The 16,329-nt window shown below is 57.0% G+C and overlaps 1 protein-coding gene across 1 annotated transcript in view; it reads left to right on the top strand.

The window, feature by feature from the left end:
• Stx18 (syntaxin 18) overlaps nucleotides 1-16,185 on the top strand; it is an 86,422-nt gene extending 70,237 nt beyond the window's left edge. Inside the window, exons 6-11 of the mRNA XM_070012814.1 lie at nucleotides 167-270; nucleotides 5,319-5,407; nucleotides 12,407-12,465; nucleotides 13,464-13,533; nucleotides 14,912-14,992; nucleotides 15,710-16,185. Coding sequence (XP_069868915.1) covers nucleotides 167-270; nucleotides 5,319-5,407; nucleotides 12,407-12,465; nucleotides 13,464-13,533; nucleotides 14,912-14,992; nucleotides 15,710-15,805 — 499 coding nt within the window. The 3' untranslated portion in view covers nucleotides 15,806-16,185. The remainder of the gene's footprint in view (nucleotides 1-166; nucleotides 271-5,318; nucleotides 5,408-12,406; nucleotides 12,466-13,463; nucleotides 13,534-14,911; nucleotides 14,993-15,709) is intronic.
• The last annotated feature ends 144 nt before the right edge of the window (nucleotides 16,186-16,329 follow it).

The following is a 16,329-nucleotide window of genomic DNA, read 5'->3' as shown; positions in this document are numbered from 1 at the left end:
GCACTCGCACCCTGCACTGGGCGCCCCTGCACCTGTGTCCAGTTGGCCGCTGCACTCCCCAGTAAAGGAATACAAGCTGAAGTGCAGGGCTCACTCATGACTCCCTGTGTTGTCAGAAAAGAAGCCTATTTTATAAGGAAATTGGATGACGGTTATTTATTTTTAGGTCAAAGCTGGAGCCAGAGCCAAATACAAAGACAAGGGAATCCACACCTTCAGAGAAAGTCACACAAGATTCTGAAGACAAGCCTGCCACTGAAGAACATACAGGTATGAATTTAAAAGTCTTTTTTTTATTGTGAAAATACTGTACAAAGGGGTTACAATTACATGGGCAAGGTATTGAATGCATTTCTTATCAAGCATTGTTGCCTCCTCCTTTGTTTCCCCTTCCCATCCCTTCCCATCTCTCCTCCCTCCTCCCCCCACCCCCCCGGCCACTGGCCCCCTTCTCCCCTGCCAAAGTTGTAAAGTTCATTTTTCAACATAATGTCTTGTACATCTCATTATTCATTGGGTCCACCTTCCCCTCCACAAATTATATCAACATCAAATACAGTGAAAACAGGTTATCACTGTGGAGGAGGGACATACAAAGCAACAAAGAAATATAAATATGTTAGAAACAATAGCAAGAAAGAAAAAACAGTTGATTCCTTATCTTAGGGTTCACCTAACATCAACTTAGCTGAGCGATTCTGCTTGTCTCAGACATATACTAGTTATTGCAAATAAGGGAAACCATGGGACCTATGTTTCGTTGGGCCTGGCTTACTTTACTTAATATAATATTATTCCAAGTCTTTCCATTTCCTAACAAATGGGGCAATGTCATTCTTTCTGATGGAAGCATAGAATTCCATTGTGCATATATACCACGTTTTCTTGATCCATTCATCTACTGAGGGGCATGTTTATTGAATTTAAATAAAGTCTTACCTTGCATTCCTTCCTGTGACCTGCTGGCAAGAATACAAACAAAGCCAGGCACCAGTGGCTCACACCTGTAATCCCAGCTACTCAGGAGGCTGTGATCTGAGGATCTTGGTTCAAAGGCAGCCCAGGCAGGAAAGTCCGTGAGACTCTTAGATCCAATTAACCACTCAGAAAACAGGAAGTGGTGCTGTGGCTCAAGTGGTAAAGCACAAACCTTGAGCTGAAGAGCTCAGGCTCTATAGTTCCCAGGCCCAGAGTTCAAGCCCCACAACCAACAAAAGAAAAAAATATATATAAACAAGAGCTTGGCCTTGTAGTACACACTTGTCATCCAGTGTTCGAGTGGCAGGTGCTGAGGGGTCTCTAGTTGGAGGTCAGCCTGGGCTACATAGTGAATTTGAGACCAGCCCACGCTGTAGAGTGTGATTCTGTCTCAAACAAAAACAAAAAGTATACACAAAGCAAGAAAGAAGAGGCCAGTGGTGGCGGGTGTAGTCAGATGGCAGAGGGAGCAGTGGTGGCGGGTGCAGTCAGATGGCAGAGGGAGCAGTGGTGGCGGGTGCAGTCAGATGGCAGAGGGAGCAGTGGTGGTGGGTGCAGTCAGATGGCAGAGGGAGCAGTGGGGGGTGCAGTCAGATGGCAGAGGGAGCAGTGGGGGGTGCAGTCAGATGGCAGAGGGAGCAGTGGGGGGGTGTAGTCAGATGGCAGAGGGAGCAGTGGGGGGGTGTAGTCAGATGGCAGAGGGAGCAGTGGTGGCGGGTGCAGTCAGATGGCAGAGGGAGCAGTGGGGGGGTGCAGTCACAGGGCAGAGGGAGCAGTGGTGGCGGGTGCAGTCAGATGGCAGAGGGAGCAGTGGTGGTGGATGCAGTCACAGGGCAGAGGGAGCAGTGGGGGGGTGCAGTCAGATGGCAGAGGGAGCAGTGGGGGGGTGCAGTCAGATGGCAGAGGGAGCAGTGGTGGCGGGTACAGTCACAGGGCAGAGGGAGCAGTGGTGGCGGGTGCAGTCAGATGGCAGAGGGAGCAGTGGGGGGGTGCAGTCAGATGGCAGAGGGAGCAGTGGGGGTGTAGTCAGATGGCAGAGGGAGCAGTGGGGGTGTAGTCAGATGGCAGAGGGAGCAGTGGGGGTGTAGTCAGATGGCAGAGGGAGCAGTGGGGGTGTAGTCAGATGGCAGAGGGAGCAGTGGGGGTGTAGTCAGATGGCAGAGGGAGCAATGGGGGGGTGCAGTCAGATGGCAGAGGGAGCAGGGAGGGTGCAGTCACAGGGCAGAGGGAGCAGTGGGGGGTGCAGTCAGATGGCAGAGGGTGCAGTCAGATGGCAGAGGGAGCAGTGGGAGGGTGCAGTCACAGGGCAGAGGGAGCAGTGGGGGGTGCAGTCAGATGGCAGAGGGTGCAGTCAGATGGCAGAGGGAGCAGTGGGGGGGGTGCAGTCACAGGGCAGAGGGAGGGTGGTGGTGTGTTGCGCCTGTCACTGTTGGGTGGGAGGAGTCAGGGGTCCTGGAAAAGGGGCTACTGGTGCTGGGCCCTGGCCGATGGGGTCCGAGCTGTGACTGAGGAGGCAGTGTGGGGGCTGTGTGCCGAGCGGTCTCGGGGCAGGCATCGTGCCCTCACCCCGCCACACAGTTCTCCTGTGTGGAGCCTTCCCCAGCCAGCGCCAGTGGGCCATACATGCGGCGTGTGCGGTCTCCCTGAGTGCTAGGAGTCTGTGAGCAGCTAGCTGGGTGCTGTGCTGCTCCAAGAGGCTCGGAGGCGGGGTAACTAGTCCAAGGAAGAAGGCCAGGGCTCTGAGGCCCAAGTTATATAAACTCTCTGTCCATCTCATTTACTCCCTGCATTTTTTGGGGGGGTAGGAGGGTCAGTCATGAGGCTTGAACTCAGAGCCTGGGCACTGTCCCTGAGCTTTGTTGCTCAAGGCTAGTGCTCTGCCACTTGAGCCACAGCTCCACTTCCAGTTTTTGAGTGGTTAACTGGAGATAAAAGTCTCGAGGGAGCCTAGCGCTGGTAGCTCATGCCTGTAATCCTAGCTACTCAGGAGGCTGAGATCTGAGGATCATGGTTCAAAGCCAGCCAGGGCAAGAAAGTCCGAGAAACTCTTCAATAAGCCACTCAAAAAACCAGAAGTGGCGCTATAGCTTAACTGGTAGAGCGCTAGCCTTGAACTGAAGAGCTAAGGGACAGCGCCTAAGCCCAGCGTTCAAGCCCCACAACCGACAGAAAGAAAAAGTCTCACGGGGACTTTGCTGCACAGACTGGCTTGATCCTCAGATCTCAGCCTCCTGAGTAGCTGGGATTGCAGGCGTGACAAGCACCCCTGCCCAGCTTGCTCCCTGCATTTTACAAGCAGGATTGTGTCTTCTGTGCCATGGCTTTAAAAGCCTAGGGGTGCCAGAGGCCCCTTCTGGAGTTGGCACAGTTGCAGGAGGAAGCCCCTCCCCCGGCTGGCATGTGAGGTGAGTCAGCAGACCTGATTTCAGGCCCCGGCTTTGACGGGGGAGGGCTCTAGGGCTGGAATGTCACATAACGCGCTCCAAGTTTGGCATCGAGGAAAGAGTAGCACTGGCCTTCCACTGAGGCCAGATGTTGCCTCCACAATCATTTGTTCACCCACTCCTTCCTTCCTTCAAGAAGGACTGTGAGCTGCTGAGAGTACCAGCCCTGTAGACCTGACAGGTCAGACTTCACCGGAAAGTCCTCAGCCAGTGTGCCCTTGCTGCCCCAAGCCTGCCCCGAATGCTATGCTGGGTGCTAGGCTGGATGCTAGGGTGCTAGGCAGTAGTAGAAAATAGACTTCTTTCAGGCCCAGTGGAGAGACAGGCATTAGGTTGCTATGCAGCTGGTACACTATTGTGTGTGCTGTGAAGGGGTTCATGGAGGATGAGCGCTCTGACCCCCTCCCCCACTGCATCTCCCCCTGAGGCTGACGGCTTTGATACTACAGTAGAGTCTGGAGGGGCGCCAGGCATGCTGCTGCTGCCTGCCGGCGCCACAGCCCAGGAGGTTGAAGCAGGAGGATGGAGAGTCCCAGGCCAGCCTGGGCTACATGGAGAGACTCTGCCTGTAAAGCCACCACGTGGCCCCTGGGGAGCTGCGGTGCAGGGCCCCAGGACAGGAGCGAGCGCCACCCAGGGCTAGAGAGCAGGGCCTGGAGTGAGCGCCATCTTCACCCGCTGGAGAGCTAGGATGGAGGAGGCAGGTGAGCGTGGGCTCAGAGGCAGAGGCCTGCACGTGTGCATTGTGGCAAGTTTGGTTTGAAGCTAAGAATGGATAGAGGCCAGCAGAAGTTGAGAAGCTGGTGTCATGGCAAGATGGGCAATGCATGGCAGGAGACTGCTGCGGCCCTCACTCATCCCCATAGTGCAGGGATGAGTGCCTGTGTTCAGGCCAGCTAGTAGGTGGAACACACAGGGGCGACCTGCAGGTTTGGGGCAGGGTCAGTGGAGGACAGGGCAGTGCTGCCTGGGGTCAGCGTGGCTGGAGGTGGGAGTGGGGAGTGAGCGGAGCAGGGCCAGGAGCCCCGGTCTGGCTCCATGTGCCAGGTCATGAGCACCTGCCTGCGTGCAGGTGGCAGCTGCGAGTCAGCACTAGAGCGAGCAAGGAGCACTCCCAACCAGACCGGACCGGACCGGACCATACCGGGACGCCGAGGTCCACCCGCCTGGCCTGGATCACCCCTGAGAAGGAGAGCACTGCCCATTTTCTGAGACAGACGGTGCTTCCTCTCCATCCCAGCCCCCTCCCACCCGCTCCAGCCCTGCTGGGGGCATGCCTGCCCTCTCCCTTTGTGCCTGCTGTTAGCGGACATGTGCTCCGTGTATCCAGGGTTGACAGAGTCTCTGACCCTGGGCTGTAAGGATGGTGTCCCTTACTTACCTTCATTTTGTTCATTTTTCTCTGGAAACCTGAGACTTGGGCTAGATAAAAGGATTCGGCGCAGCTCTGGGTGGTGTGGTTCTAGGTGGAGCGCTACTTTGGCTACTCATTCCTCCAGTTGACAGTGTTGGACATCGCCTTGGTCACTGGTTCACATCTGGACCTTAGACTTTTTCCTTCAATTTTCTGCCCAGCCAGCATGCATTCTTCTTGTACTCATTTGTAATTTATCTCCTGACCTCCTCCTACACCTCTCTCCCTCTCTCCCTCCCCTCTCCCTCTCCCTCTTCCCCTCTCCCTCACCTCCTCTCTTCCCTCCTTTCTTCCCCCCCCTCCCCCCCCGCTTTCTCCCCCCATTTTCCCCTCCTACTGGCAATGGCTGCATATGATCCAACATAATTCGGACATAGCTGTGCAGTCCTGTTCTGTCTCATCTTTAATATGCCCGTGTCCTGAGCTACTCTATTCTAAAGTGAATATTTGGCCTTTTATCGGTTTCCATTCTATTTTCACAGAGAAGCTCTTGTCTGAAGCACAGCCGGAGGTGGGAGCGTGGGGTGATGGCAAGGGTGAAGACGAGCTGTCCCCGGAAGAAATACAAATGGTAATGCTACTCCCTGCCCACACTCCTTTAGCTCTGTCCTGAGACACCCCTGAGTAGGTCATGCTGAGTGCCCTTGTCCTGATTTTTGTATGCTTTATATATACTTACCCGCTTGATTTCCCAGTCCCTAGTATGCTTTTCATGTGTTTTAAATGTTCAGCAGCATAATTAAAGGAGAGATTGCCTCGGGATAATTTTACTAATAATAGATGTAAAATGGCCTTCCAGATTAAATGGGTCTTTAAGACTTGTAGAGAGGGTTTAATCATCGCGGGGCTGGGGTTAGGGAGATAGGAAGAAGGCCTAAGCCATGTCTTGCCGGTGCCGCAGGGGCAGGCCTCACCTCCTCCTGACTGCCTTGTCTGTCCCTGGGAGCCAGCGCCTGTCCCTTGTCATCTCGGGTCAGTTTTGGTAAGAGCCCTGCCAGCTCCCAGCAGTGTGTCTGGCTTTCTGGATGCTAGGGTGCCAGAGGCCTGGACATTGGGGCTGCAGTGCTTGGACAGATGTTTCCTGAGGCCACGCGCTGACCCAGCCCGACGTCGAGAGCAGGTTGCACGCAGCGTGCCTCCGCGAGGCTGGGCCTGCCCGAGTGTAGCCTCAGCAGGGGTAGCGCTCCACAGCAGAGGAGCTCTGTGGTACTCACCTGCACGCGGGACAGAGGCCCTGGTTAAGTGGGAAAGCTGGGCTCCCAGCCAAAGCTCGGCCCACTAAGGATGGCTCCAGCTTTGCCCCGCCCTGCAGACCAAGGCCCCTGGGCTGCTGTTGGCTCCACCGAGGGCCTCCACGCGGAAGACCCTGCGCTCCGCGGGCCAGAGCAGTGTCTGCGGTTATCCGTCCAGTGGGTGCACTTTAGCGAGTGCAGGTTGACAGCTGTAGGTGTTTTAAATGGCAAAGCCGCAGCTTCTGAAGGACTCCGAGGCTGCGTGGCCGTGTGGGAAGTTACATGGTTTATACTGTGAGCACCTGCCATCTGCCGGGGCTCTCAATCCTGGTAATGAGGAGGGAAGGACAGATGACCACTGTCACACAGCTGAAGGAAACGAGGCACACAGAGCCCAGCTGAGGTCGCCTCGCGGAGCAGCACGTGAGCGCTGGCCCCCACTCCAGCGCCAAAGCCTGTGAGCACAGGTTTTGCACCCTTTTGTACCCCATCTCAGCATTCCTGCTGAGTGTGGTGACACTGGACCAGGGAAGACAACTGACACCCAGGCAAAGCGAAGGACGGGGGAGGAGCAGGGTCAGGCCACATGGGACAGGCTGGCACACATCATTTTGTGTGTAACCTCCCAGCTCACCGCACACAGCTCCAGTCACATGCTGTCATCACCTGTGAGCGGCCGCCTGTCTGCTTTCCAGCCCTTGCCCTGGGAGCTCAAAGCCAACCCCGGACCTTTTCAGCTCACTGGGCTCCAGCCCTGCTGCTGCTATGTCGTCCTAAGCGCAGTACTCACGTCTGTCCATACAAGAACGCTAAGGAAGCAGCTCCCATCCTCTCCACCTCCACTCCCCCCACTTGCTCTGCGTAGGCTCTGTCCGGCAGGGCACACCCTGGTGCCTCACAATGTCTAGAGTGTGGAGGGGGCCAGAGCCAGGGACTGTGGTCCAGGTGGAGAGAGGACATGCTGGGAGAAGCCCTGGGTCTGATGTCCTCAGGGGCAGGTGTGGAAGGAGGGGGGCCTGGCATTTTCTAGGAAAGGAGGCCCAGAAGACAGGCCGGCGGGGTGCAGACAGAGGTGGAGTGTGCCTGTGGACATGGTAGCAGGAATCTGGCGTGTTGTGGGGCTCTGGCTGGAGATGTTAGAGCGTGGAGGATGCTGAAGGAGGGGTCCTTTAGACCCAATACGCACAGGCACGAAGGAGGTGTGGGCATCTCCTAGTGACGCAGCGCTGGTGGCAGAGAAGCCCACAGATAAGAACGGCTCATCACGTTCCCTTCTAACAGCTAAATAATGATAGAAGATGCTTAGAAGCTTACTTTTTTTCCTTACCAATTTATATAGAATGATGTCACTAGTGGAAAGGAGTTATGGGCCCCCAGACGTCTTGGCAGTGCTGCACTGCTAGGCATAAACGTGTACAGCCTCATCTCTTCATTAAGAACACATTTGTGGTTGGATGTGGTGATCCATGCCTCTAGTCCCAGCTGCTCAGGAGGCAGAGATTTAGAGGACTGTAGTTCGAGGCCAGCCCAGACAAAAATTTGTGAGACCCTGTGTCAACAGATACGCTGCACAGTGCTGGTGTGTATAACCCTCGCCAGGCAGGAAGCGTGGGTAGCGGGATCTTGGCTGGCCTGGTCAAAAACACAAGACCCTATCTAAATATAACCAAATTTTGGAAGATCTGGGCACATGGCTCAAAGGATAGAGCACTTGCCCAGCAAGCTTGAGGCCCTGAGTTCAAACGCCCATAAACCCTATTTTCTTTTCAAAACGAAACTTGAAGGGAAGGAGAAGGGAAAAGAAGCGAGAAACACATTTGAGTGCTAAGTAAGTTCAGTTGTGCTCCTGACCATTTTTCATGCAGGAAATAACCACAGCAGGAAGAGGAGTTCTGAGAATTTTATCTTTCCCATCGAGGTAGCAATGAGCAACCAAGTTCACATAACCCTTGCGGACGTGTGGCCCAGAAGCCCTGGCTGTGCACAAGGTGCGCCCAGGCAGCTCACCGGCTGCCACCGCGCTCCCCCCCAACCTCCTCCTCCCCTTCCTCCCCCTCCCCCCCCCCATGATGAGAGCTCTGGGCTGAGCCCTCCTCATCTCACTGCCCGTGCAGTTCGGGGAGAGGAAGTTGGTTTCAGCTGGGGTGTGTTCCTCTGGAACTGGGACGCCTGGAGACGCAGGTGCAGGCGCAGGGGCTGCTCAGCTCCTGCACAGGCTCATAGCCCCCGCATGCTGTGCGGCGGTGTGAGCCGTGACTGCCGTGCGTGGTCCCTCTAGAAACGTGCCAGGCGCATCCCCAGTACAGTTAGGCCTGTCAGCCTCGCAGTGTCAGCTTCTCAGGACCCATGTCATCCCTTGTGTCACCACAGTGGCTGGGGCTGGCACGAGGGGTCCTTTCACAACAGTGCACTTCATGTCCAGCTCATAGCTTCCCTAATAGGGAGTAATCATGAAGTGCCATGTCGTATGTCTGACTCTAACCCAAATCCTATCGTAAAGGCTTACTCCTGAAAATGAAGAGAAAATACCACACTATCGGTTTTCAGTTGAAAAGTAGTATAGCAAATTAGAGTCAAAATTCATAATCACTCAGAATTTTTCCTCGGGGCGTAATAATGAATTAGGCCTGATCGCAGCAATTCATTACTTCACTTAGAACAGTTGTTACAGATCCCAGGATGGGCATGTGGAGGATTTGTACATCAAGTTTCCATTTATAACTCCTGATACAGGTGTAGCCAGGTCTTTGGGTTAGCAGAGGCAACTTTCCTGGTCAGGTTGAGAATAACCAAACTCTGCTAATGTTAAAATTCTTCCCTTTTTTGGGCTGGGAAGTTGGCTCAGTGGTAGAGCGCGCTTGCCTTGCATGCCTGAGGCTCTGGGTTCGATTCCTCAGCACAACATAAGCAAAAAGAAAAAAGCCGGAAGTGGTGCTGTGGCTCAAGTGGTAGAGCGCTAGCCTTGAGCTGAAGAGCTGAGGGACAGCGCTCAGGCCCAGAGTTCAGGCCCCACGATTGGACCCAAAAAAAATTTTTTTTCCCTTTTTAAGCCCATCTTTATTTTACTCAAAACCCACCTGCATTTAAGCCCCAGTACCAGCATACACTAAGAAAAATTAATTTTATGGAAGTACGTAACTGTGGTTTTATATCCACTAAACCAGGTTAGAAGCCTTTAGTGGAACCACACTGGAAAGTCTAGCTGCCTTTTGGAAGGCCGTTCATGATGCTACCTAACACGCATGGCCACTGTGAGCACGTCAGGCCCATTGTACACACAGCCGAAGTCTCCTGGCCAAAGTCACCCAGTGCCCAAGCCCCAGGCCGCCAACCGTGATGCTGTATGGTTAGGATGCAGGGAGAAGGGCACGGAGGGAGCAGTCTGGCCAGAGCGTGGCGCTGTGTCCGGGTGGAGGCTAACCCACACAGCAGATGAGGCACGGAACCTGAAGCATGGCCCGCCCAGCTTCATGCTCCAAGGCCGCTTGCTGCCCAGCTAGGCCTCTGCTCTTCCTTTCAGTTACTTTCAGGGTTTGTCAGCTGTGTCACTATGACAAAATACCTCAGACAAACAACTTGAGAGGGGAATGACTTATTTAGGCTCATGATGCCAGAGGTTACAGTCTGTGGTCTGCTGGCTCGTGGCGGGTGGGGGTAGTGGAGAGAGCTGATCATTTTGTGAACAGCCAGGAACTGACCTAGTGAGACAGAGGGGCTGGGACAGGATACAGCCCCTCCCCCAGGGCAGGCCCCAGTGACCTCCTTCCTTCAACTAGATGGCGCCTCCCCAAGACGCCATCCCATCCAGAATCTGTTAGCAGACTAGGTCAGAGCATTCATGACCCAGTCACCTCAGTGATGGTCCACAGCCTTCAACTTGAGCCCTACAGAAAGGTGCTTAGTACCTAGTAGACAGGGGTACTTGTGGCCAGGTTGTGTTTTCTGGGTACACAGACATGAGAGGGTAGCTGTGTACGCCTTTCCCAGTGGCTGAGAGCAGGAGATGGGTAGGGGGCTCCAGACATCTTGGCACTCTAGTCATGTCGTTCACTGAGAGCCGTTTCATGTATGATGCACACATGTCAACAACTTGCATGTTTCAGTTCTTGTGTTCCTACTCACAGCCCTCCTGCTTAAGTGCTGATGTCCCCATTCTAGTGACAGAGGTGAAGAAAGTTCCCTGCCCAAGGCCACAGAGCTCCCCACAGCTAAGACTCCCCAGGCTACCTGCAGAGAGACTGATGTACCTACCACCCACTGACTGGCCCAGGGCCAGCCACCCACGTGTCCCATTGGCCAAGTTGGGTCAGGTCAGTAAATAGTGACCGAGCACTTGCCAGGAGTTAGGGAGTCTTTTGTCCCTCGGTTTCAGTGGAACCCACCCTCGGAGGGGAGGTGCTCTCCGTGAAGCCTGGGGCACGGAGAACCGGTGGGGAGCGAGGAGACCAGCCAGAACCGGCGTGTGCACCACTGTAAGCCTCCGCCAGTACCACCTTCCCAGACTGGAAGAGAGGACAGCACTCCACCACAGGCCAGCTTCATCAAGAGTCGCCCAGACCACGAGAGTCTGTTGAGGAACAGGTTCAAAGCTTAAAAGGGCTGTGGATTTAAAATGACAGGACTGTATTTATCATTAGAAAAGTTCAAAGAACTTTTGTCCCACTGGAGGGAAAAAAAACACCTGAGTAATACCTGAGTATTAGTGGGTGAACATAGCACCTGCAAGCCAAGTAATTATAGGTTGTCCTTAAATACTGGTCTCTTGCTCACTGATGTGTTGAAAGTTGACAGAGCAGATACTTTCAAACACAAAAGTGAAATCTTTATTCTCTTTAAATAAACAGCCTCTCCGATGCTAAATTCAAACCCCAGTCGCAGGGTGGGCAGCCTCTGTGGCCGAGTGGTCCTGCGGGAGTCACTGCCGCCCTCCGGATAGTTTGGCCAAGCCCCTATTTTCTGTCCTGGTAGATGGGGACAGAGCAAGGCATCTGCGTTAGAGTGAGCCACGGGGCCGAGAACCGGTACCCGTTCATGTGTCCGTCCGTCCAGCCTTGAACTAGCTGAGAACTGTCAGGATGGAGCCCAGCGTGGGGGAATGGAGGAAGCAGCTCAGCGGCTTGCTGAGAGGCCAGCCGATAAACCAGGTCAGGCAGAGAGCTCAGAAAACTGGATGGGCACATGTGTCGTGCGAAAGATGGAGATGCTCACGGTGGCAGATGATCCCGGGGTGGATCACAGATGTGGACACCGGGCCTCGGACCTGCTCTGCAAGGTCTGCGGAGGGTTTGGGGCAGCAGGGGGCAGCCTGCCTGGACTCGGTGAGCAAGGAGCAGGGGACACCTCGAAGTGGGGGTGGCAAGTGGACAGGTGACTGAACACGTAACAAACTGGGTCTTCAGTGGAGCCTGGGGAGGGGAAGGGGGCCTCACCCTGTGCCCGCCCGCCTCCCACCGAGTGCCTGGCACTGAGCATCTCTGTGACTTGACAGCAGATGTGATAGAACGGCTGGCATGTGTGCTCCAAGTTGGGCTCCACCCAGCTCTCGCCCGAGTTAGCCCAGTCACCAGGGAATTTGGGGCGTGGATGACGTACCCCAATGCACAACATGAATGGTGGCATCCTCGGGTATTTTTAGCAAATGCTAAGCCACAGATAGAAAGATGAGAAAGGACTTGGCACTCAGGAGCCAACCCAGCTCCGCTGGAGCGGCTGGCATTGGGCCACATGGGAGGAACCAGCACCAGGCCCTGAGCCGCTGTGGCACCAGGCAGGGTCATGGTCTCAGGTGAGGAAGGTGTTGGAGTGGTCAACCTCAGATCTTGTCTGCTTTGGATTGGCTCATACCAAGTTGGAAAGAGTAGCTCTGCCCAGTTAACTCAAGATGGCCTTTACTCCCAGACATGAGCCCCTGAGGCCTGCCCCGGCCTAACCACTGGACAGTGCATCTCCTCCGGTTCTGCACCCCTATCCCTGTCAGGTCCGGCCAGAAGGCTGTGGGCCTGGTCAGCCTCTTCCCTTCCTTCTCTCACTGTCCAAATCCTCGCCGCACCACGTCCTTCTTCATCTAAAAACACCGCTACCAGACTCAGGCAGCCGTGGTGAGCAGCATGCTCAGTGGGAGGAGAGTGGGCAGGTCAGAGGCTGACCCAAGGCCGTATTTCCCCCCCCCATACCACACAGCAGGTGTCACATGGGGGAGACGGGGGGGGGGTGGTTCCCACACTGGCTCATGGTCCCTGGCACACCCGGGGTGGCCGTGACGTGAAGGGAACAGAAGGTCTCAGGGAAAACCCATGCCTGACTCGGTGTGACGTCATCCGGTATCTGCTTCCTTGCAGTTTGAACAAGAAAATCAGCGGCTCATTGGAGAAATGAACAGCCTGTTCGATGAAGTGAGGTGCGCATGCAGATGCCGGCAAGCGCCTGGCCTGCTTGGCCTTTGCAAGAACTGGGAACTGTATTCATTGGCTTTGGTGCCAAGCAGAGCACTCGCAGGCACATCCAAGCCACGGCAGCTGGGCTGGGCTGGGGGAGACACTGCCCGGTCTATGACCTTTGCACTCGAGGGCCTGTGGAAAGAGTCCAGCCGCCTGTTGCCCGGGCTCCCCGGAGCCTGGCCCCCCAGAGGGAAGCAGTGTGATCACGGAGCGCCCCACGGCAAGGGTCCACCCCCACAGCACGGGGCTGACCACCACAGTGTCCTGGGCAGGGCAGGCACCTGTGCCCCCCGGCCCCGCCCCCCATGCTGCCTCCCACCTCTGCCTGCCTGATGGCCTCTGCCTTGTGCTGGAGTCGCATTGCTCGGCCTGTGTCTGCTCCTGTGCCTGCTTCTCTTTCTAGACAGACAAGGCCCCACCTACCCCAGATGCCCCTGTGCCCCTGAAGTGTTTCCAGCCAGGCAGAGGCTCAGCTGCCAAGCCAGATGTGACCTTTGCAAACTGGAGGGGTTTTCCTTGCAACAAGGAGTTGACTAGAGTAGGAGATAGGTTTTCTTCAGGTTGAGGCATTAGCATGCTCTCTTGGCTTTTGAATGCCCAACCTGTGTTGCTAGGTAACCAGACTAGGCCCAGGACTTCTTCGTGGAGATTGCCTTTTGTAGCACAACTCTGTCTTCCCGGGTCCCCAGAAAGTGGCCCAGGATGCAGAGGACACTGACCAGGCCCCCTCTAGGGTCAGTTTCCACCCAGTGCACAGGATCGAGCCTGGACACAGGAAGGTGACAGCAGTGGAGGTCGATGTCCCAGCCCAGCTCTTCCTTGCAGGGTGTGGCCTGCCTGCCTGCCACTCCTCTCCTGACTCACCAGGGACATGCCTCCCCTAGAGACCTGGCCCAGGGCTCTGACTGTGGAGGGCTGAGACTTAACATGTAACCTATCGATGCTTCTTCTGATGCAGGCAAATTGAAGGGAAAGTGGTTGAAATTTCCAGACTCCAAGAGATATTCACCGAAAAGGTTTTGCAACAGGTAAGCAAAATCAAAAGCACAGTAGTTTTAAGGTATAGCTTAAAAACCGAGACCCTCTCCTCTGAAGGGTCCGGTCTGCAGATGGGAGCAGAACCAGGTGCTGTGGCCAGTGGCACCCACAGAATCCTCAGGCCTCCAGGGCTGGGGGAGGGGGGAAACAGTAGCAGAAGCAGGATACAGTGGGACCTGGGGTTCAGTCCAGGCAGCTGTTAGTCCTGGCTGCCCCCAAGAAGGCTGGATAGCCCCTGTGCTCTTCCCATCTGCCCTCTCTGAAATGGGGTGGCCCTGCAGGATTGCTGTAGGGTTCAGAGATGCCTGCAGAAGCACCTGGCCCGGTGCAGCCTGCAGCGTCAGGGGAGCTCAGCCACCCTGCAGTGGGCCCACGTCTGCGCGGCTCTTCTGCCTACATTTCTGGAAGCGTTTCTTTGGGGCACCCTCTGCTGTGGAAGGGTTTGAAAGTCTACATTTTTCTGGGTGGCCCCAGGAGAGCCTGTGTGTGAGACTGCAGCGTGGGGCCACTTGAGCCGTGTGACATGGGCACAGGCCGCTCCTCGACACGGCCCAGGCCCCGGGCTCAGCCCTTCCCCGGCTGGCTCCTCCTGCTTGGCAGGGCTGGCGCCTGTGCTTCACATAGCTGGAGCCGGAGATGCTGGCGCACAGGGCCTCACAGGCTCTCGCGGGAGCGCAGCCCCGGGCAGGGCGGTGAGAAACGTGCCGCTTCCTGGGCCGGCAGCCGGCTTGGAGGAGTCCCTGAGGATTCCGTTGATGTCCGTGTCCCGGGACAGCTGCTCCCCCCCCCACAGAGTCACGCAGCCCGGGGAGGGGCGCCGGGGAGCCGCCACCCCACCTCCCCAGGACCAGGAAGTGTTTCTTGGGTTTTCATCCGAGTTGTGGGTTCGTATCACACACCCCACCGGAGCGCGGCAGGGGTCAGTCCGTTCAGAAGAGAGCGGTGCTGGCCACGTGGTCTCCAGCTGTGCAGTGGACACGGTTGAGAGGGGGCCAGCGGGACCCCCAAGTCCCTCCCCGCCCCTCCAGGCTGACATACGAGCCCTGTGCTTGGATGGTGACTGCCATCACCCTGTCCCGTGGGAGACCGCGACCCCATGTTCCCTCCGCTGCTCACGCGTGTGGAGCGTCTCCGTCCCACGCACTGTTTTTGAAGCAAGCACGTGCTTACACACGCGCCGTGCTGAAGCTTACTTATCTGGACCCTAGGGAGGGGTCAGAGACCCGGGAGCCCCGGCGTGTGGCCAGCCACGCACAGATGCTCCTTCACGGAGCTTTGTCTCCCCTTCCTAGAAGCGGGTGCTGTCTGCTTCACGGGCTCTCGTCAGCAGAGAGGAGGGCCCCGCGGCTTTACCCTTTCCCTCCGCAGGAAGCCGAGATCGACAGCATCCACCAGCTCGTGGTTGGGGCCACTGAGAACATCAAGGAGGGCAACGAGGACATCCGGGAGGTGGGTGCTCTGAGCCCTGGGAGAGGGTAGGGAGGCGGTACCTCTGGACCCCAGGTGGTGTGTGGGGGGGGTACTTCTGGGTCCCAGGTGGGCAGGAGGAGGGGGGTGCTCCCAGGCTCTGGGAGAGGGGAGAAGGGGTGCTCCTGGGCCCCCGGCCGCAGCATTTCCACTGGCAGGGCGGCCACAGCCCGATGGGGCGGGCCCAGGCCCCCCTGCAAGTGTGTGGCCCTGGGGTCGCAGTCAGGGCCGGCCAAGCGGGGCGTGGCCGAGGACACAGGTGTCCCGACAGCTGCCACCCCCCCCTCCGGTGGTGGTGCTGAGGTGCGGCTCCCTGCGCTCTGAGGAGCAGTGTGCTGAAGGCCCTGGCCGCTGCTGTGCGAGACCCCAGGCCCGCTGCCTCGTGCCTCTGCCCCAAGCTCTCCCCGGCCCGGCCCGCACGCTGGGATGGAGAGAGAGAGAGAGAGAGAGAGAGAGTGTGTGTGTGTGTGTGTGTGTGCCCTGGGGGACGGGGCAAGACCTCCAGGGTTCGGGGCTCTGCAAGGGGCAGAAGTGCCACCTCCCTGTCCCCGGTGGGGCTCTATCTGGCCCCTCTCAAGACAGCAGTTGGAGGAGGGCAGCAGCAGCGCTGTAGCCCTGGGGGGGGGGGGGCAGGGGGGAGGGCGGCACGGGGAGGCGGGCGGCGCTGCGGTACCCACCCATCCCTCCTCTGCCCGGCAGGCCATTAAGAACAACGCCGGCTTCCGCGTGTGGATCCTCTTCTTCCTGGTCATGTGCTCCTTCTCGCTGCTCTTCCTCGACTGGTACGACAGCTAGCTCGCGGTGGCCGAGGCTGCACGGACGCCTCAGACACAGCCGGCACCCTCGGGCTCGGTGCCAGGGCACGGCCGTGCCCGGTGGATGATGGGAGGGCAGCGGCTGAGACAGACAGGAACTTCACGGAAGGGAAGCCGAGGAAGGCAGCCGCTGGAAGCTGGGAGGCGCAGGACTGGAACGTGTGGAGGTGGCAGGGCCCTGCGCGCCGTTGGCTCTCCTGCCCTGCCCACCCCAGGAGGCTCAGGCAAGACCCCAGCTAGAAGCACCCCTCCCAAAATGGCTGTCTCTTGCTTCTGTGGCTTCTTGCCTGCCCGAGTCCCTGATTCCGAGTCGGTGTCGTGGAACAGTCCAAGTGAATGTAATAAATGTGACTCCAGCCAGTGCTGCGTCGTTGGTTTGTCTGCACTGGGGCTCTGAGGCGCAGCCTACCCTCTGCCTGGCCCAACCCAGACGCTGCTCCCAGCATGGCCACCTTCCTGTGTTCCAGGAAGGAAGCAGGCCCCAGAGAAGCAGGCCTGCCGCTA

This window comes from Dipodomys merriami, unplaced genomic scaffold (genome assembly GCF_024711535.1).
Source record: "Dipodomys merriami isolate MVZ:Mamm:240054 unplaced genomic scaffold, mDipMer1.0.p SCAF_9, whole genome shotgun sequence".
Lineage (NCBI taxonomy): Eukaryota > Metazoa > Chordata > Mammalia > Rodentia > Heteromyidae > Dipodomys > Dipodomys merriami.
The sequence above is the reverse complement of the archived record's forward strand: the minus strand, read 5'-3'. Positions and strand labels throughout refer to the sequence as shown.